The sequence below is a fragment of the Paroedura picta genome, chromosome 9, assembly GCF_049243985.1.
Source record: "Paroedura picta isolate Pp20150507F chromosome 9, Ppicta_v3.0, whole genome shotgun sequence".
Classification (NCBI taxonomy): domain Eukaryota; kingdom Metazoa; phylum Chordata; class Lepidosauria; order Squamata; family Gekkonidae; genus Paroedura; species Paroedura picta.
In genome coordinates, this window is record NC_135377.1 from 71,659,044 (window position 1) to 71,679,178 (window position 20,135).

At 46.2% G+C, this 20,135-nt stretch overlaps 1 protein-coding gene across 1 annotated transcript in view; it reads right to left on the reverse strand.

Annotated features, from left to right (window-relative positions):
- Positions 1 to 2,223: 2,223 nt before the first annotated feature.
- LOC143845162 (ATPase WRNIP1-like) overlaps positions 2,224 to 20,135 on the reverse strand; it is a 51,764-nt gene continuing 33,852 nt past the window's right edge. The window contains exons 4-7 of the mRNA XM_077353304.1: positions 15,545 to 15,768; positions 6,036 to 6,191; positions 5,610 to 5,689; positions 2,224 to 3,132 (exon numbers count right to left, since the gene is read on the reverse strand). Of these exons, the coding sequence (XP_077209419.1) occupies positions 2,857 to 3,132; positions 5,610 to 5,689; positions 6,036 to 6,191; positions 15,545 to 15,768 (736 nt within the window). The 3' untranslated portion in view covers positions 2,224 to 2,856. The remainder of the gene's footprint in view (positions 3,133 to 5,609; positions 5,690 to 6,035; positions 6,192 to 15,544; positions 15,769 to 20,135) is intronic.

Genomic DNA, 20,135 nt, shown 5'->3' on the forward strand with positions numbered 1-20,135 from the left:
TACCTGAAGGCTCCCTCATGAGATGACCAAACTTGTTCTGGTGAATGTCGCCTACTTCAGGGCCCGCTGGGAATAACAGTTTCTGGATGAATTTACAAAGGAGATCCCTTTCCAACTCAATAAGGTAACCAGAGCACGGAGTTCTACCTTACCTTTTTCAACCACGTGTACAAGATGCATTTTGAGGTAGTATAAGTGGAACCAGCTTGGTGTAGTGGTGAGGAGTGCCGACTTCTAATCTGGTGAGCCAGGTTTGCATCCCTGCTCCTCCACATGCAGCCAGCTGGGTGACCTTGGGCTGGCCACAGCACTGATCAAGCTGTCCTGACCGAGCAGTAATATCAGGGCTCTCTCAGCCTCACCCACCCCACAGGGGGTCTGTTGTGGGGAGAGGAATGGGAAGGTGAGTGTAAGCTGCTTTGAGCCTCCTTCGGGTAGGGAAAAGCAGCATATAAGAACCAACTCTTCTTCTTCTTCTCCTTCTCCTCCTCCTCCTCCTCCTCCTTCTATATCTTGGTTGGTAAAATATATCATGCTGCCCTCGATTTCTGAGTCTACTCACACAGTGCATGGAAGAGAATACTTAGGTGAAAAGGTTAAATCAAAATTGATTTAATTATTACCTTTCACCACTCATCTCCACATCTTATCCACGGTTCCTCTTAATATTTGTGAAACCGGCCAGGTGGTGCAGCGAGTCCGGGGTGTCCAAGTTGGAATAGGGCTAATCAGGGTGCGACCTGCGATGACCCACCTGCCCAAGCACCGCTTTCCACGTGGCCGTGCCACCGTCAACATGTCTGGATTCGAATCCGGCCTGCTTTGCCTCGGCGCCTGCTTGCCTCTCTGGCAGCCGGGCTGCAGACGAGCCTGGCTGCCAGGGGCAGCACCTCTCCACTGCACCACACGGCTCCTGGTGCCACAGAGCAGGCAGCCATAGCGTCAAATGTGAGCCGCCACGAGGAGCAGGTGACGAACCCAAGGAGGGCAAGGCACCACCGGCCCTGCCCACCAGAAAGCTCACCTGGCCTTGAGGACATGCTGCTGGCCACCAGCAGGCCATGCCGCTGCCTCCAAATTTGTAGCAGCAGCCATGGAATCTAGGCCAGCTCTTTAATCTTCTGCCTGCTCCGTAAAGCTGCTGCCATCCGTATTAGAGGGCCCACCCACACCAAGACGGCTGTGCCCCACTTTGGGAGCCTGCTGCCCACAAACTGCCTAGCTGCCAACAGATAGCCCTTAGCCCGTGCCAGCTCCTGAGCTGAGACCCAGCCTCCTTGCACCTGCCCCACGGGAGGGCTTCCATGCCCAACAGTGAGTGCTGGGGGGGGGCAGCTGCTCTCCCCCTGGGCTGCTAACCCCTTCATCTGCATCCGCTGCAGTGGCCTGCATGGAAATCAGTCGATCCTTTTGATGAAATTTGCCCTTTTACTTCCTCATCTACCGACAGGTAAAATTTTCTGAAACTGAGATTACTCAGTCTTTGCAATAACACTTACTAGTGTTCAAAGGAGAAGCAAGCAGAGGCTACTCTGATAAGACACCAGTGGTGATATTTATAGGGATTCTATGTTTCCAGGTGAAACTTGGAATAACACAAGAGATTTTGAAGAGTCTTAATTTCAGGCCACCAGCATACAATGCTGCTATATACCTCCTGGTGGCAGCAGAGAGTAGTTTCTAGTTTATACTAATAGCTTGAATATACTAAAGAGGTTAAATCCTCAGGGCTATGAACCCTGGGGCACCTAAATAAATTCCTAGAGGGTCTATTTAGTTGTAGGTACTACATCCACCTAACCAGAAAAGCAGAAATTATGTCAGTATATGACAGTTTACCCCCTCCCTCCCATTGTACGTTATTTAGCCAAGATTGAAATTGTCCAAAGCATCCTTTACTTTAAAAAATGTCAATGAAAAATCAAGATAGATTCAAGTGGGTAGCCGTGTTCGTCTGAAGTAGCACAACAAAATCAGAGTCCAGTAGCACCTTTAAGACCAACAAAGATTTATTCAGACTGGGGAAGAGTGCAAGCACTCAAAAGCTCACACCTTGAATAAATCTTTGTTGGTCTTAAAGGTACTGTTGGACTCTGATTTTTGTAATGAAAAATCAAACTATTTTCAAAGTGAGCCATAAATATGTTGGGCGACAGAAAGGGCAAACAGGACAGCCCGTGGCAGCGTCTTAATTCTGTAAGTAAAACTGATCAGACACACTAATAATTTTTAAATCATTTTTATTTATAAATTCATATCAAAAATAATTTGACGTTTAAATTTTAGTTACACTGGCTTTTTTTTCACCCTTTTTTCTTTCTCAGCCTTTCACAACTTAAAAGTAATTTTTTAAAAAGTGCATGATCCAGAGGAAATAATTACTCTATTTAGGCCCACCTCATTTCAATGAGAGTGCTGTTCACAGTTTTTAATCAGTCTGTTCATACAGATGGAACTTAACAGTGCCTAACTTGAAGCATAAAGGTTTTAACTTTAAATTAAATGACTACTACCTAAACAATATATGCCGGTTTATGATCCCACCATGCCTAGATATTCTTGATTTTAAAATTGCAGGGCAGGTGCAGCCAACACAAATCCATGTAGCCTTCAAAGTTTCCTTTATATATTTTTTCCTGCTAGGACAAATTAGCTCTGCCTCTGCCAAACTGCCTTTTGCCATGTTACCAAATCACCAGTCCTTATATTTTTTAAAGGAGCAAGTTATTATGCGCAAACCGATTCAATACAATCAGCTCAGGAGATGCAGGGAGAACTCAAACGGTAAGAAATTGCAGAATTAGTATTGTCTGAGCATGTGAGTGCAGCGCTGGGGGAAGACAATCAGTGGTAACATTACATTCTTCTCTCCTTAAAAAAATCCACCCCTTTTAGTTCTTTAGGCAGGTATTCCTGATCAACCGGCTCCTTGTACATGGGATTATATTTATAACCTTTGCTGTACCCAAGGTCCTTCATAAGCTTGGTTGGCGCGTTCCTTAAATGCAATGGAACGGGTGGAAGCGGTCCTTCGTGGTTCCTTAGGCATGCCTTGACGTTGTTGTATGCGCTGTACATTTCTATAGACTTTGGCGCTCTGGCAAAGTAGACCACGCATTGGGCAAGGAGGACCTGTAAGACACAATCACCAAAGGTCTGGAGTTGGTCAGAAGGCAGGCGGCTGAGACTCCCAGCTCAGCTGAACCCGGGGAACTGAATCTCGGCCTCAGCCTATTTAAGGTTCTTGCAACTTGCAAGCCATCTGATTTATACACCGCCCCTCCTGGCAAGCTGGCTTGGGGTGGTTTCCATCATTTAAAGAATTCCTATAACACAGAGATAATAAATACAATTTATTGCAGATACAAACATTAAAATCAACCATATCGGGTGGTCATGGGGGGGGGGGGCTGTTCACATAGAGGGGGCCCAATCGATATTTTGTCCAATGTCATCATGTCCCCAATCAAATGCCTGGCGGAAGAGCTCAGTCATACCGGCCTTGTGGAGTTGATTCATTTCTTTCTGCTGTTCCAAGAGCTCATCCTACCAGGTGGGGGCCAGGATTGAAAAGTCCCTGCCCCTGGCTGAGGCCAAACATACCTGTTCTGGGCCAGGGACCACCAGTTTATTTGAGTTGGACAATCTTAATTATTCCACAAAGGATGAAGAGTAGTGTGCCACCAAGTGATGGCAGCATACAATCAGTATCTTTCGTTTACTGTTTCACCCTGGGGCTGTCAGTGAGGTTTTGCGAAAACAGATAAAAGATTAGAAACTCACTGTCCACTCAAAATGGCAGTAAGTACAAGCTCAGATCTAAAACATGGCAGCAGAAAGGCCATATGGGGGAGATGGTCTGCTGCCAATGTATATAAAATACAATCCAGCAATCTGAAGTGGTACAGCTGTACTCTGTGCATACTGGGATCACGCGTTTCTCTTTTCCGTTCCTAATACAAACTACACCAGACCTAGAACGTGGCCCTTGGGTTATTAATAAGGAGGCTGAGATGCCTGATACCAACCCAGTCCTTCACTAGTTCTCGGTTGCTTAAGCCCAATTCAAAGGAACAATTTTGACCTTTCAAGCCATAAATGGCCTTACAGAAAGAGGACCTTCAAGATTACCTTCCGTCAATGCAGCTACACATTGAGGTCAGTCAGCAGGCTTCCTACCCCATGATCCCCTGGTGTCAAATTCATGCACCCCAATTACAAGGACTGAGCACTGTTTGATGGCGACACCAAAGCACAACAGCCTCCTACCCCTATCTGAGTTTGACCTATAAAGCCCTAAATGGTCTGGCCCCAGGTGTGGGACTGCCTCTCCCAGTATGCCCCCCTCCCTTGCCTCCTTAGGGCAACCTTGCAAAGCTTTCTACAAGTGTCTGGCCTACAGGTAGCCTGTTTGTTAACCACCAGGGCAAAGGTGCTCCTTCTCTCATCAATCAGTTCCCAGGGAATGTCTGGGCCCTGCAGGGTCTCCCAGCATTCCACCGGTCATATAAGGCGGCTTTGTTTCTTGCCGCCTTTGGGTAGCATTACGAACCAGGGAGCTGGCCAGCTGTTTTAATTTCTCCAAGCAGTTTGTTATTCAGGTGATGCCTAATTGTGGGGGTTTTTGCTCCATTTATTGCGTTTATTTATTTGTATTATATTTGAGTGTATTGTATTTTACAGGTTGTAAATCACCTCTAGTTCTCTGCAGGGAGAGGATGCAGGGTATAAATTAAATAAATAAGTAACATAAATAATAATAAGACCTTTCCTAACCTTTGGGTAAATCTATCAGGCTATCCCTCTCCAACAGGCTTCTGATACGAATTCACTTTTGCTTTCTTTCTTTGCAGTCCTGAGGACAGTTAAGCCTTTCCAAATCTATTGATTTCAACAGGCGTAGAAGTGTGTAATTCTGCTCATAGTTGTCCAATTGTTGTCCTCTGCTTGTTATCTTTTATACCATATGGGATGCCTTACTCACCTTCTTCACCAGCTCCTGAAACATGCTTGGTGGGTTAAAATTGATGATGATTATAGACTATTACTTTACACCGGGTTTATGCTTTACTGTTGTGAGCTTCTTTGGGGATCAGTAAACAAAAAAAAAATGTGATACCCATTTTTAAAAAGTAAAAAATATAATTACACCAGAAATAAAAGTCTTGCTTGAGGTCAAGAAAAGATGGGAGGATTCAACAGGAAGAACTGACCCTATAAGGCAGCCTTTCTCAACTTTTTAACCATTGAGAGCTCCCTGAAACATTCTTCAGGCTTCGAGAAACCCCAGAAGTGGGGTGATCATGAAGAATATGGTTGGGAAGCATAGCTGTGGACATGCCTACCTGGGGCCCCTCCCCTTCCCACCCCCTCCAAGCCCATCACTGGCCATTTCGGGAGGAGGGGCAGGTTAACATGACCATATAAGGTCATATCACCAAATACATTCAGGAAACCCTTCCAGGGCTTCCAAGAAACCCCAGGGTTTCACGAAACCTTGGTTGAGAATGCCTGCCACAAGGTAAAGTAGAAGGAAGCAAGACCAACAAGGGGAAAGTAAAATGAAGCTGTTAAAATGTAGATAATGACATAAATGGATCTGTAGCTACCTCACATTCTGGCATCCCAATGAAGTGGCAGCCTTGATACGCAGCCACTGCTTGTGTCAATGCCAAGGGATCAGCCAGTCCTACAACAGAAGAGTAAAAGGACACACTGAAATTGGGAATGAATACTCCAAGCATACCTGGAAGTGTACCTGTTTGGGATTGCAATCAAAATCTATCACACTATTCAAGCACAAAGTAAACAGCTTGAATTGGACATGATGATACTGCTAGTTACCAGTGCTCTACTGAAGTGGGGTGTCCAAAATCTTACCCAATTACAGAGGTGTGATTAACATACAACCAGGAGAGGAGCAGCATAATTTTGAGGGCAGTGCTTTGTCAAGCGCAAATCAATAGACAGTGTCTAAGAGAGAAATATCTGAAGAAGCAGATGCGTATATAGTACAGATCTCTTGAGCTACTCACCTATATCTTCACTAGCAAACCTCACCAATCTTCTTGCCACATACAGAGGATCCTCCCCACCTTCAAGCATTCGGGCAAGCCAGTAAAGAGAAGCGTTTTCATCTGAGCCTCGCATGGATTTATGGAGGGCGGAAATACAGTTATAATGCTCTTCACCTATTTAGCAACAGAGGGAAAAGAAACAAAATGTGGAGTGTGTTGCCAGAACTTTAAAAGGGGATTGCATAGTTATAGTGACTGAGAGGAATCTCCACATTAAGAGCCAGAATCTCAGAGGAAACATCAGAGGACGGCCTCAGCCTCTCTGCCATGTTGTTGGCCCTCTAGAGGAACTGGTTGGCCACACACACACACACACACACACATATATAATAAAAATATATTTAAAAATTATAAACTCGCACTCAATCAGTGAGACCCCTCCGGGGCCATTGCGAAACCCTAGTTGCGAAAGCCTGCTCTACAGTGTGGTGGTGGTCACTCTGCATTCAAAGGCAGCACACCTCTAGCACTGTGCAGACTACCCATCCATATGGGTAGACTCACTGCGGGGAAAGGGAGAGTGGGTATGTGCATACTGCCCTGCCACCCATATGACAACCAGGTCATCGACATATGTAAGAACATGGAGTAACTGCTCATATTTATGTCCCCTCCTGTGATTAATGATGCTGTTTTCTGAGGGTGGCTCATCATGGGAAGGGTGAGTATGCACAGTACAGCACAACAATGTACCTCAGCAACAGAAGGGCCTATGAGAACATAGCCCTGAATCCCATAAGCTAGATGATTAATATAACCATTATCCTTAACACGCCTGCGGCGCTGCAGCGCCACAGACTAAATAATTTGCTAAGCCCTTGGTGGGAGGGCTTTGTCCATGATGAGGAAGGGGCCTGATTGGCCCCTTCCTCTGGATAGACCATCGGCCGGGCCAATCGGCAGGTGCGAAGCGCCTGCCGATTGGCCCGGCCGATTCCCACCCTGCTGACAAGGAAGCAACTGCGAGCCGCGCAGAGCGCGGCTCGCAGTTGCTCCCTTGATGGCAGCCTGACGCGTCGGGAGGCGCGAAGAGTTCAGATTGCACAGGAAAGAGGTTTAGCCAGAGACTGGAATTTGGGAGTGAGAAACAAATGCTTTATCACCAAAAGTGTGAAATAAAGTTCTGTAGGGGTATCAGGTGTTTGTTTAAGTTCCCTTGTTTGGGTAACTGTCTATAAAAAGCTAATAAATATTTCAGCAGGGCTCTTTCGATGTGAAACTAAGTGGCAAAAGAGTGTGTATTTTATATTCATTCATTCGATTTATATAATGCCTCTTACTATGATGTCTTGGGGCAGTGTACATAGAACCAATGGGGAGCGGAAAGGGACATTGTAACATTTGGAATGTTGAACAATATCTTTAAACAGCCCGCGGCGCAGCGCACCGCGGACTGAATAATAGAGTAAGGGCTGTCTTGGAGGAGTTAGGGCGGGCCCTGTCCGGGATAAAAACTCCTGATTGGCCCCTCCGAATGTCCATCCCGGCCCAAGCAGCCCATTGGCTGCTTCCCCCGTCCGAAGACTCACCGCCCAGACTGCACTCGCAGCCGACGCCGTGAGTCCTCCGGCCGTGGTACTCCTCCTCCTCCTTCTCCCGGCTGCAGGGGCGGTCTCGCTCCTGCGGCCGGGAGAAGCAACAGCCATCGTCCTGGGTCCGGCGAGAACACTCCAGCGGCCGGGAGAAGCCGCCGATTGCCGCCTCCCTATCCGCCCGCATAGCTCCACCCGCATTCCACCAGGGCGGGGCGGGACGTGCCGGAGGCCGCTGCCCGGCCTGGCCCGCCTCCTCCGTTACCGGCCGCCACTTCTGGCCACTGCGCCGCGCCCGCTCTTCTCCACCCCACCAACTGCACCCCACGCCCATCAATAGCACGGGGGCGGCCACTGCCAGCGCTAGCCCGCCCGCTTTCTCACCATTGCGGACCAGCCGCCCCAGCACCCGCTGCATCGTCGGCGTCGCTGCCTCCAGCGGCAGCCTCTTCCTTCAGCCCTTGGCCCTGGCCTGCACGGCCGCCAACATGCCGCCCCACCACCCGAAGCCGCCAGCAACTCTACCCACACCGTCACCGCTGCCCGACCCAGACGCACCCGCCACACCTTGCCATGAAGGGCCCACCGACCCGGTAAGCCTCCCCACCACACTGAGAGCCCCAGCTAGAGCCCGCTGTATTTATCCCACAGCGGGCTTATTTTCTAGTAACAATAATAACTGTAGTAATGATTGTGTATGTACAACAATTAACGACTAACAACTGGGTGTCAGGAGTTGCCTGGTAAAGGACCAGGTTGAGAGCAGGTCCTCGTTGCTGGCCTTCACCTGAAAGCCCAGCAGAAGAGCTCCACGTGGGATGGACGTTAGTACGTGGGATGGGAGACTACCAAGAGAGTCCCAAGTTACTACAGAGAGGAAGGCAACAGCTGACCTCCTCTCCTCTGCTCACCATGAGAAAGTTGCAACTTGATAGCATGTCCTGTTCTTGCCAAGCCAGGCTTGGGCAGGTCTATCCCAAGGTCCAAATTCTATCACCTCAAACCTTCTAAATTGGCTTCTGGTAACCGCAGTGCAGTGTGGTAGGTGGGAAACGATGACAGGAAGAATCCTGTGGGATGGTATGTCTAATAAGCAATAATGAATGGTCACCACTTTATGCCCTGCTTGTGGTTTTTGGAAGGCATCGGGTTGACTATTCTTAGATACAAAATTCGAGACAAGATAGATTTTCAGTCTGATCCTGCAAGCATCTCACGAGCTGAAGAGCCACAATTCCTTAAAAGGGGATCTGTTGTCCCCGTTTGCTTGCTCAGTCCGAAACGGCTTCCTGTTGTAGAACGCCCCAGCGCATGCAAGGACAGCGCAGCCATCTCTACGGGAAGGAGCCACGTGAATTCGGCTCCTAAGATTAAAAGGTAACGTTTGATCTCGACTCTCAAAAGGTGCAAACCTCTTTCGCTGTGATTTCCTACAGCTGTCCCATCCAAATCTCTCCTCCTGGAAACACACCAGGCCTGTAGACAGCTATTTTTAATAGTCTTCCACACAAAGAACACCCTGGTATGCTGTCGTCATCATCAGGCCAATATAAACAGCGTGTCTGTGGCCTGCCACAACAGCTTTCAACTTGAGCCGGCGGCAATAAACCAAGCAGCTGGGAGTCTCGTCGCACTCTTGGGAATGGCGTCGCCTGGTCTCCGGGAACACTCACACAGCCTTTAAATACGTTAAAAGGCAAGGGTGGCCTAGATCGTTCATTTAGCATCTTCCTTTTTGCGGCATTTAAAAGCACGAGGATTTATTTTTTTAAGCATTAGGGTAAAACGGGAGGGGGGGGATCGAAGATTTACAGCAGGGGTAGTCAAACTGCGGCCCTACAGATGTCCATGGACTCCAATTCCCATGAGCCCCTGCCAGCGAATGCTGGCAGGGGCTCATGGGAATTGTAGTCCATGGACATCTGGAGGGCCGCAGTTTGACTACCCCGGATCTACAGAAATATCAATAAATGTTTCTCAAACAGCCGAGCAGTAAGAAAACATTCTTCTTTTCCGATTTATCCCCCGGTGAGGGGACTGGAATGCTGAGAGCTCTGGGAGTTAATAACCTCAGAAGCCTTTTAAAAATGCTCACCTGTTAACAGTTCCAAATTGTGTAGCCCAGGGGTAGTCAAACTGCGGCCCTCCAGATGTCCATGGACTACAATTCCCAGGAGCCCCCTGCCAGCATTCGCTGGCAGGGGGCTCCTGGGAATTGTAGTCCATGGACATCTGGAGGGCTGCAGTTTGACTACCCCTGGTGTAGCCAATCAAATGGAGAAGTGGATAAAAACAAGCGCTCCCAAAGATCCAGAAGTCTTTGCACCAGACTTAAAGAGCCAGCCTAAGCAGAGTTACCTTCTATGCCCATTAACTTCCACGGACTTTGAAGGATGAAATCCATGCTTTGGATTTCACTCTTCAGGGTCTTTTTTTCTCAGCAAAAAGAGGCAAACGTGATTTTAAAAAATGTTCCTCGTGACGCCCAACAAAATGGCAGAACTTAATTTAGATGAACATCTGAAGAAAGAAATAGTTAAGTTCTCTGGCTGTATGAGAATATAATAAGGTGTGGTGAACTGTTCTTCATCTACATACTTTAGTATCCAGAGAGGCCTGCAAGTTCTGTCTGTCAGTATGGGATATTACACTAATTTTTGCAAGATTCTTCTTAGAATTCTTATTTTCCATCGATGCTGACCTGGCTGGAATAGTTCTGCCTGGCTGGAGAAAGTTTGCCGCCGCTTGTGTTTTGGCTTCTTTTTAGCTATTGTATTTTTAATATGTGGTGAACCTCCCCAAGACTTTTGACCACCACCACTTGTGTCTCCAATATCTTTGGTGTTGGAACTGGAGCACTTCAACAAATGATTTTCAAGTTAATTTTTAATTAGATATTTCCCATTGAAATGTAACTTATTTGGAACACAACACACCCAACTATTTTATTAATACAGTAGATTGCTTGAGATACGATGGATTGAGCTTGCTTGAGATAAGATGGAAGCACTAAGCTTGACCTTTATTTCTACTGGAGGCATAGTTGACATCAAGCTTAGTTAACAGCAGCCTTCAAATTATCACAAACTATCTCTGAACTGTTAAACGATAATCTGACGTATTTTACCTATTAATAACGGGTAGGAAAAAAATCCTGGCAAGAGAATAAAGCTTACTATCATACAAACACAAAAATGCATTTGTTCGGAGGTTATTTGAACACCAGCAGCTAAGAAGTTAAACCCAAGACGACAAATTTAATCCTAAATGTGCAGTCTCCCATTCCAATTGCCACCACAAAGACAGAGACGTCTGGCGTTTGTGACCCAGGAGGGTGCCAAGTCACGAATTGAGCAAGAGCGGGTATCAAATGAAGAAGCTTTATATGCAAGCGGCCCGACATCAGCAAATTTAAGAATTCATTTCCCAAAAAAAGAACACCAAAAATAAAACGATAAACTAAAATACCGGTTCAAACTACAACCTTGGGGGAGGGTTGTGTGGGGTTGGTTGAAAGTAATATCGTTAAATAGATCAAAACAAACGAATCCTGAAAATATATATATTTCAGAATGTTCTGTAAGTATTTAATATCTAGCAGAAATCTGAGTAACAATTGGGCACCAAGCCAAAAATCACTGCCGTATGGTCCTCCAAGAGCCACGTTAGAGATTTGATAATTGCCCTAAGGACTACATAAATGATGGAGGAATGGAAGGTCCATTTTTAACATCAGATTGCCCTGATCTTGTGTCAAGCTCCTTGCTGTTTCTCAAAGAAATAATGGAGTAGAACAAAGTTTAATTCCAGTGGCAGCTTTAAGAGCAATAACGTTTAATAATAATGATGATTATGATGTTTTTAGTTCTTGGCCACCCCTTTCTAACAATAGTCTCGGGGCAGCTTCTGATGACTAGAACAAGCGGGGAAAGTGGGGAAAGTTATAGAATAGAATGCCATCTTTTTATTGTAATAATGGGGTATTTATGGGATTTTATGTGATTTTACTTTGATTTTATATTTTATTGTGAACCGCCGTGAGACCTTTTGGCGAACAGCGGTATATAAATCCAATTATAAATAAACTAGTAATCAAGCCCGCTGCAGGGGAATGCAGTGGGCGCTAGTTCCTTACTGTAGTCGGCTGCGGCGGCGGTGGGCTGGTCGGTGGCGGCGGGCTGTCGGCGGGGGCGAGCTTCTTTTGTTGGCGGGCTGGTCGGCGGCGGGCTGGTCGGCGGCGGCGGCGAGCTTCTTTTGTTGGCGTCAGGCCGGGAGGAACTGCGAGCCGCGCTGTGCGCGGCTCGCAGTTCCTGGAGCTGGGGCTCCCTGGGTCGGCGGCCCAACGCGGCGAGAGGCGCTTCGCGCCTCTCGCCGCGTCAGGCCGAGAGGAACTGCGAGCCGCGCTGCGCACGGCTCGCAGTTCCTGGAGCTGGGAATCGGAGGGACCAATCGGCAGGCGCTTCGCGCCTGCCAATTGGTCCCTCCGATTGTCTGTCATGAGGAAGGGACCAATCTGGACCCTTCCTCATCACGGACTAATCCCACCTCTACCCTGCTTAATGAATTATTTAGTCCGTGGCGCCCGTGGCACCACGGGCGGTTTAAAGATAAATAAATAAATTTAAAATACAGACATAACCACATACAATTTAAACCTATTAATTTTTAAAATGTTAAACAATTCTGAGGATAAGCTTTTGTCTTCAGGAACGCATTGTGTGCAAGTATCTGAAGAAGTACGCTTATATGTAGAATTAAACTTTGCTGGTCTTAAAGGTGACGCTGGACTCAAACTTTGTCTACTGCTTCTGACCCACCTGAATCTAAATAATGGAACAATAACCGTAATGTGATCTCCAGGTCCTACATCTATGTAGTTACCTTGTCATGTGTCATGTCAATTTTTTCTGCTTTCTCCCAGATTGGAAGTGGTAGCCTCCAATTCATCCCTCCCAGTCCCCTGGTGCTGTTCCAGCGAATCCTGTGAAATGCAAATCACTATCTCTCTGTACTTGCTTTCAGGTGTAAACATCTGAGCTAGCTGCTAGAGGCAGCTGGGGCAATCTGGCTTTGCTCGTCTCCAACCTTTACACATTTGTTGACCTGCCTTCAACAATCCCTGGTTCTGTGAGTTTCATCCTCAGAATGCAGAGTGTGGTTCTGGGTGTCCCGAAAAGCTTCCGTGCCCTTCTCAACCTTTTAACCCTTGAGAACCTCCTGAAACATTCTTCAGGCTTTGAGAAACCGGGGAAGAGATGTCAGCAGGCCACACCTTCCTGCCATACCCCCAGAAGTCACATGTCACTAGAACTGACATCACACCAAATGTGACATCAGAACTGACTTCCACAACAGAACTGATTTCCACCAAATGTGACGTCACCAGGCTACTCTCACAGCAGAGGAATATTTTCAGATGATTTGTGAACAGATTCGTACCTGTACTCTGGGCTGGCTACCAGTTTCCTCTTCTTCACCAAAGAAAGCATGCAGAAACAGGGCCGGGGAAGGACTATGCCTCTCCCTCGTCTCCACCCACTTCAATGCCAGAAACAGGGCCAGGGCATGCTGTTGCCTCCACCACCCAACTCTAGAAACAGGGTCAGAGCAGGCCTAGGCCACTCTGTCCGCCACTCCCACAACGTTAAATTAAAATGAGAGTACTTACCTCTTATTCTAATTCTAATCACTGCCTCTTGCAATGAGCCTCGGCCAGCAAGGATTTGTATGGCCAGGGCCCCTCCCTTTCCCACCCCCTTCAGGTCATTTTGGGAGAGGAAGGGCGTGTCAACATGACCATATATGGTCACGTCACCCAATAATTGTTTAATTTAATATATATATATATATATATATTAAAATTAATTAACTCCCACCCAATTGGAGAAACCCTTCTAGGGCCATTGTGAAGCCACAGGGTTTCATGAAACCCTGATCTGAGAGAGCCTGTTCCATGGCCATACAAGATTTGAATCCAGTTCTCCCAGATCTTAGTCCAAGATCTTAACCACTATACCACAGCAGCTCTATACCAGATTGTTAAGATAAGACACCAACAAATTAAGCTTCATCATGCAAGATGAGTTCCAGTAAGATGGCACCCCAAAAGTCACAGTCGTATTCTGGGGTGTGGGTAGGGAGAAAAGACAACAGGGTTTTCTATATTTGAACGTGCGTCCATATATTCGTCCGTAGAAAAACTAGTGCGTCTGGCAAAAGTGTTTGTACAGCCTTCTGATTCACGCACTGTTGCCTTATGTAGAGGTGAAATTTTTACAGGAAACCGTATAACATGCAACTTGTCCCCCTGCCACTTCCTGATGCGGGTCAGCCCAGGAAAAACCCAGTCACTTGCTACTGTTCATCACCATGCAAGCTGAGAAACCAACATGCTATTTTGCATGGAAAATCTCAACCCAAGAACAAATAAAGAGCAAAAATAGAGGAAAATCTCAACAAAACGGCAAATGTGCATAAATGCAGGCACTCTTTGGAAGATTACAACAATGATTTTTAAAAATGGGGCACGCTTGCCACAGCGTATCACTGAACACACCCTAGGGAAACACAAAAACTGTCACCAGCTATAATTAGAGAAGAACAAAGCCATTTCATTCAATTGCCATGCTGTCCATGCTACCCTGCCCGTCTTGAGCTAGTAGTACAGAACTCACAGTCCATTCTGTCTGCCAATCTCCTCTCATCTGGCAGCCCTGCCTCAACTCATTCAACACACTCATTGTTGAGACAGGTGCAGAAAGCGGTTCACTGGGCAGCTGGCCCTGGTGGGTTCTCTCTCAAGCAATGGCTATCTAGGGCACCTGTCTGTCTAATGCAGTCTTTCTTAACTTTCTTACCGTAGAGAAACCCCTGAAACAGTGTCCAGGCTTTGAGAAATCCCGGAAGTGGTACGATTGTGCAGAAAATGATTGGGAAGCCCACCCGAGGCCCCTCCCTTTCCCACCTCCTCCAGACCCATCATTGGCTATTGGGGGGGGCAGGTCAATGTAACCATATATGGCCATATCGCCGATAACATTTCCTCTATATATTTGTGAAACAGCCTTGTGGGAGGAGTGTGTTCCGTGTGTCTGTGAGGGAATACGGGCCACAGCTGGCCACACCCTGATTGGGCCCACCTCCTTCACAGTGCCTATTATGGGGAGAAGAAGGGAAAGCTATTGTAAACTGCTGAGAGACACCTGAGGCCTGCAGGGTGCTTATGGGCCATTCCCATGTCTAACAAAGCTCTCAGCTCCACATCCCTGACAGGGTGACTGTTATGGGGAGAGAAAGGGAAGATTCTTGACACCCATCTCTCCACACCCACACCCTCATTTGTCACCATGCCACCACAACACCCCCCCCCCAACACACATATTCAACCTCATTCCCTTACAGACTAGACAACCCCTCCCCTTACTCTTCCCGATGCCAAGCTCTCTCTATCTTAATCACTCTCTTCCTTTCTACCTCCCTCTCTCTTTGCTATTTCCCCCCTCTCCCCTTGCTAGCACCCATTGTGTCTGCTACAACAGGCTTTAATTCTAGTATATATATAGAGAGAATGAATTAACTCCCATCCATTTGGGAAACCTTATCAGGGTTGTCAAGAAACCCCAGTGTTTTATGAGGCCCTGGTTGAGAAAGCCTATCTATCTGAACCATCATTGGAAAGCAATAATCTGGGAAGTCGTCAGAAGCAATGCCGATCAAATCTCCAGTAGCCAACCAGAAATCTTGCTGAGCAAAAGCCCTTCTTGACCTCACCCACCTCTCTGACACATTTGGTGAACACCAGAAAAGATGTCACCAGGTGACATGGTGCCCATGGAGACCACATTAGGGGCCTCCTGATATAATATTTATACTTGGCCAAAAGTCTAGATTTATTCAAAGAATTGCCTTTAATGGGCTGCTATTTCTGTTACTCACCTGCTCGATCATACAGAATGTGAGACCGCTGGAGTCCTTCCTTGACATGATCTTCTGTTATGACAATTCTATTAGCAGAAGAACTGAGTGCGTTACTCTGATGGGGCGGTTGAGTTAGCTGGGCCTGGACAGCCATCTGGAGCCCATTCAGTCCAGTTCTTGCATCACCATCGCAGAGGTAGGCAAGCGTGCTTACAGCTGTCTTCTCAATACACATGCCCGATCTGGAATGAAAATTATGCCAAACTGCTATTCATTGGTACATGAGCTCCAAGTACTTTACGCATTGTTCACAAGGCTACATTGCTTTTGCACTGACTACACGGAGCCAACTAGATCTCAGCTTCATCCTTATGAAACGCTATAGTGGTCAAATGTTACAAGGATTCTGCAGCTGGCATGTAATCTATGCACCATGCCCTAAGCACTGTTAAAATAGCCGGGCCCATTTTATCATCCCAAACCTGGGCATACTTGCGGCTGCACAATGAACAAAGAGACCAAAGTGAACAGTCGTTTATAGACATGATAAAAAAATACAGTCAGAATGGAGAGAGAAATAAGAACCTGGGCCAGCCAAAGCAAAATGTGATTTTGGGGGGACCTGAAGCATACTTGAACTATTATCTGAAAGCTTCCATTGCATCTTGTCAGACTTCAAAAAATACGGTACCTTCTCCTCTTCTGCTTCAAACCCTACGCCCAACCCTAAGATGGTACCAGTAAGAAATGTACATTACTTTCCCCCTTTGTGAAAGTAATGTACTTTAGAGAGAAAGGTTTAGAGAGAAAGTTCCCAGAGGAAATTAGGTCCCTGTTGGAGCTGGCACAGTTCCACAGTTCCTGTAAGATGGAGCTCTTCCACCAAGCTTTCGGTTGGGACCAATGATCTGGCAAAATCCATGGCCCTCCCTGACAAAAACAAACACCCCTTTAATAATATCAGGCTTGGGATAAACCTAATGGCAATGATAAATTTTTCGGCTGGTAATGATATTGCTGTTTTATTGCTATTTTAATTATTAATCGGTTTTAATTGTTAATGTACTATAAATGTTTAATGTTCTATTGCTTTAACTGGATTTATAATAATGCATGTACGTTGCACCGAGCCAGCCTTAGAAGGGCGGTTTAGAAATGTAAATAATAATAATGATAATAATAAGTAAATAATAATAATATGCACAGAAGCTAACATCTGGGAAATGGCTCTACACGTTCTATATTTCTTTGGGCTTCTGTCCTCTTTGATAACTGCAGCTCAGCTGTCAGGATAAAGGCCTGCTATTTGCAGCACCCTCCTAAGCAAAGTCACACCCTTCTAAGCCTTTTCACTTCAAAGGTCTTCAAAATACCCCTCTGCTCATGATGGCCCTAACCTACTCCATAACCTACTCCAATTAAAGGAAAACCATAACCTACTACAATTAAACGGTACTGCATTGTGGAGAATCTCATGGGATGATCTTGCATCATATATTTTGTTTTATTAGCAAGAAAGGAGAAGCCACAAGCCAGACACCTGTGTAAGAAAAGGGGAGGCATAAAGGTGTGTTTGAAGATACCTGTAGGTCACATATTAAATATCGACATAGTATTTTGTTTGTTTAATAGACATAAAATACAATAAAATCCCCACCAGTATTCATAACTCCCACAGACCAATAGTCCTACCCTCCCCCAACAGACTCAATGGTGCCTTCAACCCAGTGCCTCAGGGAGGGTATTCGGAGGAGGGACCCAGCAGATCTTCCTCGCTCTGGTCTCAACCAAATGCCTGGTGGAAGAGCTCCGTCTTGCAGGTCCTACAGGACTGTGATTGCTCTGACAGGGCCCTAAGCTCTTCTGGGACCTCATCCCACCAGGTAGGGGCCAGGGCCAAAAAAGGCCCTAGCCCCGGTCAAGGCCAGGCGCACTTCCTGTAGGCCAGGGATCACCAACCTATTCAGATTCGCAAAGCGAAGAGCTCTGTGAAGGGGCATAAAGAGGTAGACAGTCCCTCAGATCGAAGCTGTGTTTGACAAATTCTCTGCAAAAGACCCATTAAAAAGGAATACAAGACAGAATAAAAGAGAAAACTAATAATGAGTTGGGTTTCCAAATCCACAAGACTGTGATGGCCCTGAGATTTAATGTAGTCTATTAGGAAATGCTGCTTTTTGTTTTCGAAATTTGCTTCCACTTTGCAAATACACTGGAAAGCACATGCCGGGGCATCTGTCTTTCCATTTTTAGTTATGATGCACTGACTGTGAAGACGTTAAGGAAGCTCGTCAGACAAATCCCCTCAAATTATTTTTACGGGAAGAAGCAACCATGCTTTGGAACACCAAGTTCCCCAACAGGAGCTCTTGACTCACGCCGTTCCTCTAACAGGGATTAGGCCAAGGAGCCTGGGATAAGTAGCCATTCCTTACCAAGTACATTGGCACTGCAATAAACCCCTGGTGGCCAGAAGCTCTTGAACTCTGTTCAATGGAAGATGTATGAAATTGTCTAGAAACAACGAAGGGGTGGGGGGAGCCTAAGTTGATGCCATCTAAACTTTGACTGATCAAGTTTCAACAAGAGTGCATATGGCCCAAGCCTGAAGAAATGTGCTTTGTAACATAATGAAGAAAGTGTGACTTAAGGCATAAGGAAAAGCATTCAAGCAGCCTTTCTATCTATCCAGAGGTCCTTTGCTTCCTCGCAAGACTGCCATGTTTCTATCCCGCTCTTTCTCCAAGGAATTCAGGGCAAAATCCATTAACTTTCCCTTCCCATTTTAACCTCTCAACAATGACACAACTTATGTTAGGATGATAACGAGGCTCACGATCATCCAGTGAGCTTTGTGGCAAACTGGGGATTTGAACTGGGGTCTTCCATATCTAGTCCAGTACCCTAACCACTACAGTTCATTTCCCTCCAAGCTTCTTGATTAAATATGAGCCATCACCTATGACTGGATATTAACTTTTTTTTTTTTTAAGTGTTGACATTAGGCAAGGATTCCCGATCAGGAGTGCGTGAACCCCTGGGGTCTGCAGGAGCTGCAGAGGGGGTCGGTGGTCTTTCCCCTCTTGCCTTAATTGATTTGGGGGGGGTCTGGGCTGTCTTCTTAGCTCCTACTACAGAACCACCGTAGTAGTAGTAAAGGGGAGGGAATGAAAAGAGGACGAAGACTACGGGTGATTATGTAACTTCTGGGGGTGTGGCAGGGAGGTGGGACTAGGTGACATCACTTCCAGGAGTCCTCGAAGCCTCAAAATTTATTGCAGGGGGTCCTCTATGGCCAAAAGGTTGAAGAAGGCTGCCATAAGGTAACAATAACAAGGAAAGAAGGCAGCACAGTATAGTGTGATCTCGGATGCTAAGCATGGTTGGTACTTGGAAGGGAAACCTTCAAGGGAGACTCTGCAGAGGAGGGCAATGGCCAACTACCTCTGCTTCTCACTTGCCCTGAAAGCCCCTTTCTGATGTTTGTTTATTTATTTATTAATTTTCTTAGCTTTTTATACCACCCTTTGCAGATGGTTGCCATAAGTTGGTGGCAACTTGATGGCATTTCACACTCTTGCATGACAGTAACAATGATGACCAGTTGACAGAGGCTAACATGTTTACATCACCATTGGAAATCCCCTTCAGTGACTATCAGAGGAAAATAGAGAGGTACATATAACGAAATATTGGGCTAGTCACACTCTTCCGTGACCCTGAAGGCGTTCTCTGCCTGCCATGTTGTACAAGCCCATAGATCAGGGAAGGGTGTGACCTTCAGGTGACTTGAGAAACCAGGTAAGTTTTAAGTCACCCATACAAACTATGGATTCTAAGCATTCCCCCTGCAACAGTTAACATTTGGCAACAACTCTTCTCTGTCTATCAGCCCAGCATTCACCCAAACCAAGAGACTATTACATCGTAATCACTTACAATTATCTCCTAAGCTTACTGAAGCAGCTGGACTATTTCCAGTTACCTTCCCCCAAATTTGGGAGGAAGTATAGCAAATCCCATATTGCTAACTTCAGTCACACTTCCCGAGAGTGGATATTTACATTTGTGGTTTTGTGGAAGGCCAGGATGTAATACCTTGGCTGATTCTCAAAGATGCTGCAGAGATTGGTTAGACGAGGCTGACCAAAGGGTTGTTTTCAATACCGAAGAGGGCTGCAAAGGTACCACCAGGCCCCAAATATTTGCATGAAATGAAGACGAACTTCAAAAATAAAGTATGATGGCATGAGCTTGCTGGAGAACCGGTGGACTCTCAACTAGATAAATGAGCAATCTGCTGGCTACTTCCAACAGATTAAGCTGCACTTTGCCCTGTTGATCTTAACTCCCCAAACTACCTAGTCTTTTTCTTAATTCAAATTATACAATTAATTCTTAATTATACAACACTGGCCGTTATCCTACTGGCAGCAAGTTGCATAGCTTAGCTATGAGCCATATAAAAACAGAGCACATTTTTTTTCCTTTTAATATCGTGATGCACATTAATGTTGTGCTCAGGTCCCTCCCGAGTAAAAATTACATAAAAGGGCAATCGACTATTCTCTGCTGTCTTATCTCAGCCCCTTGAAAAACAGCAGCAGGG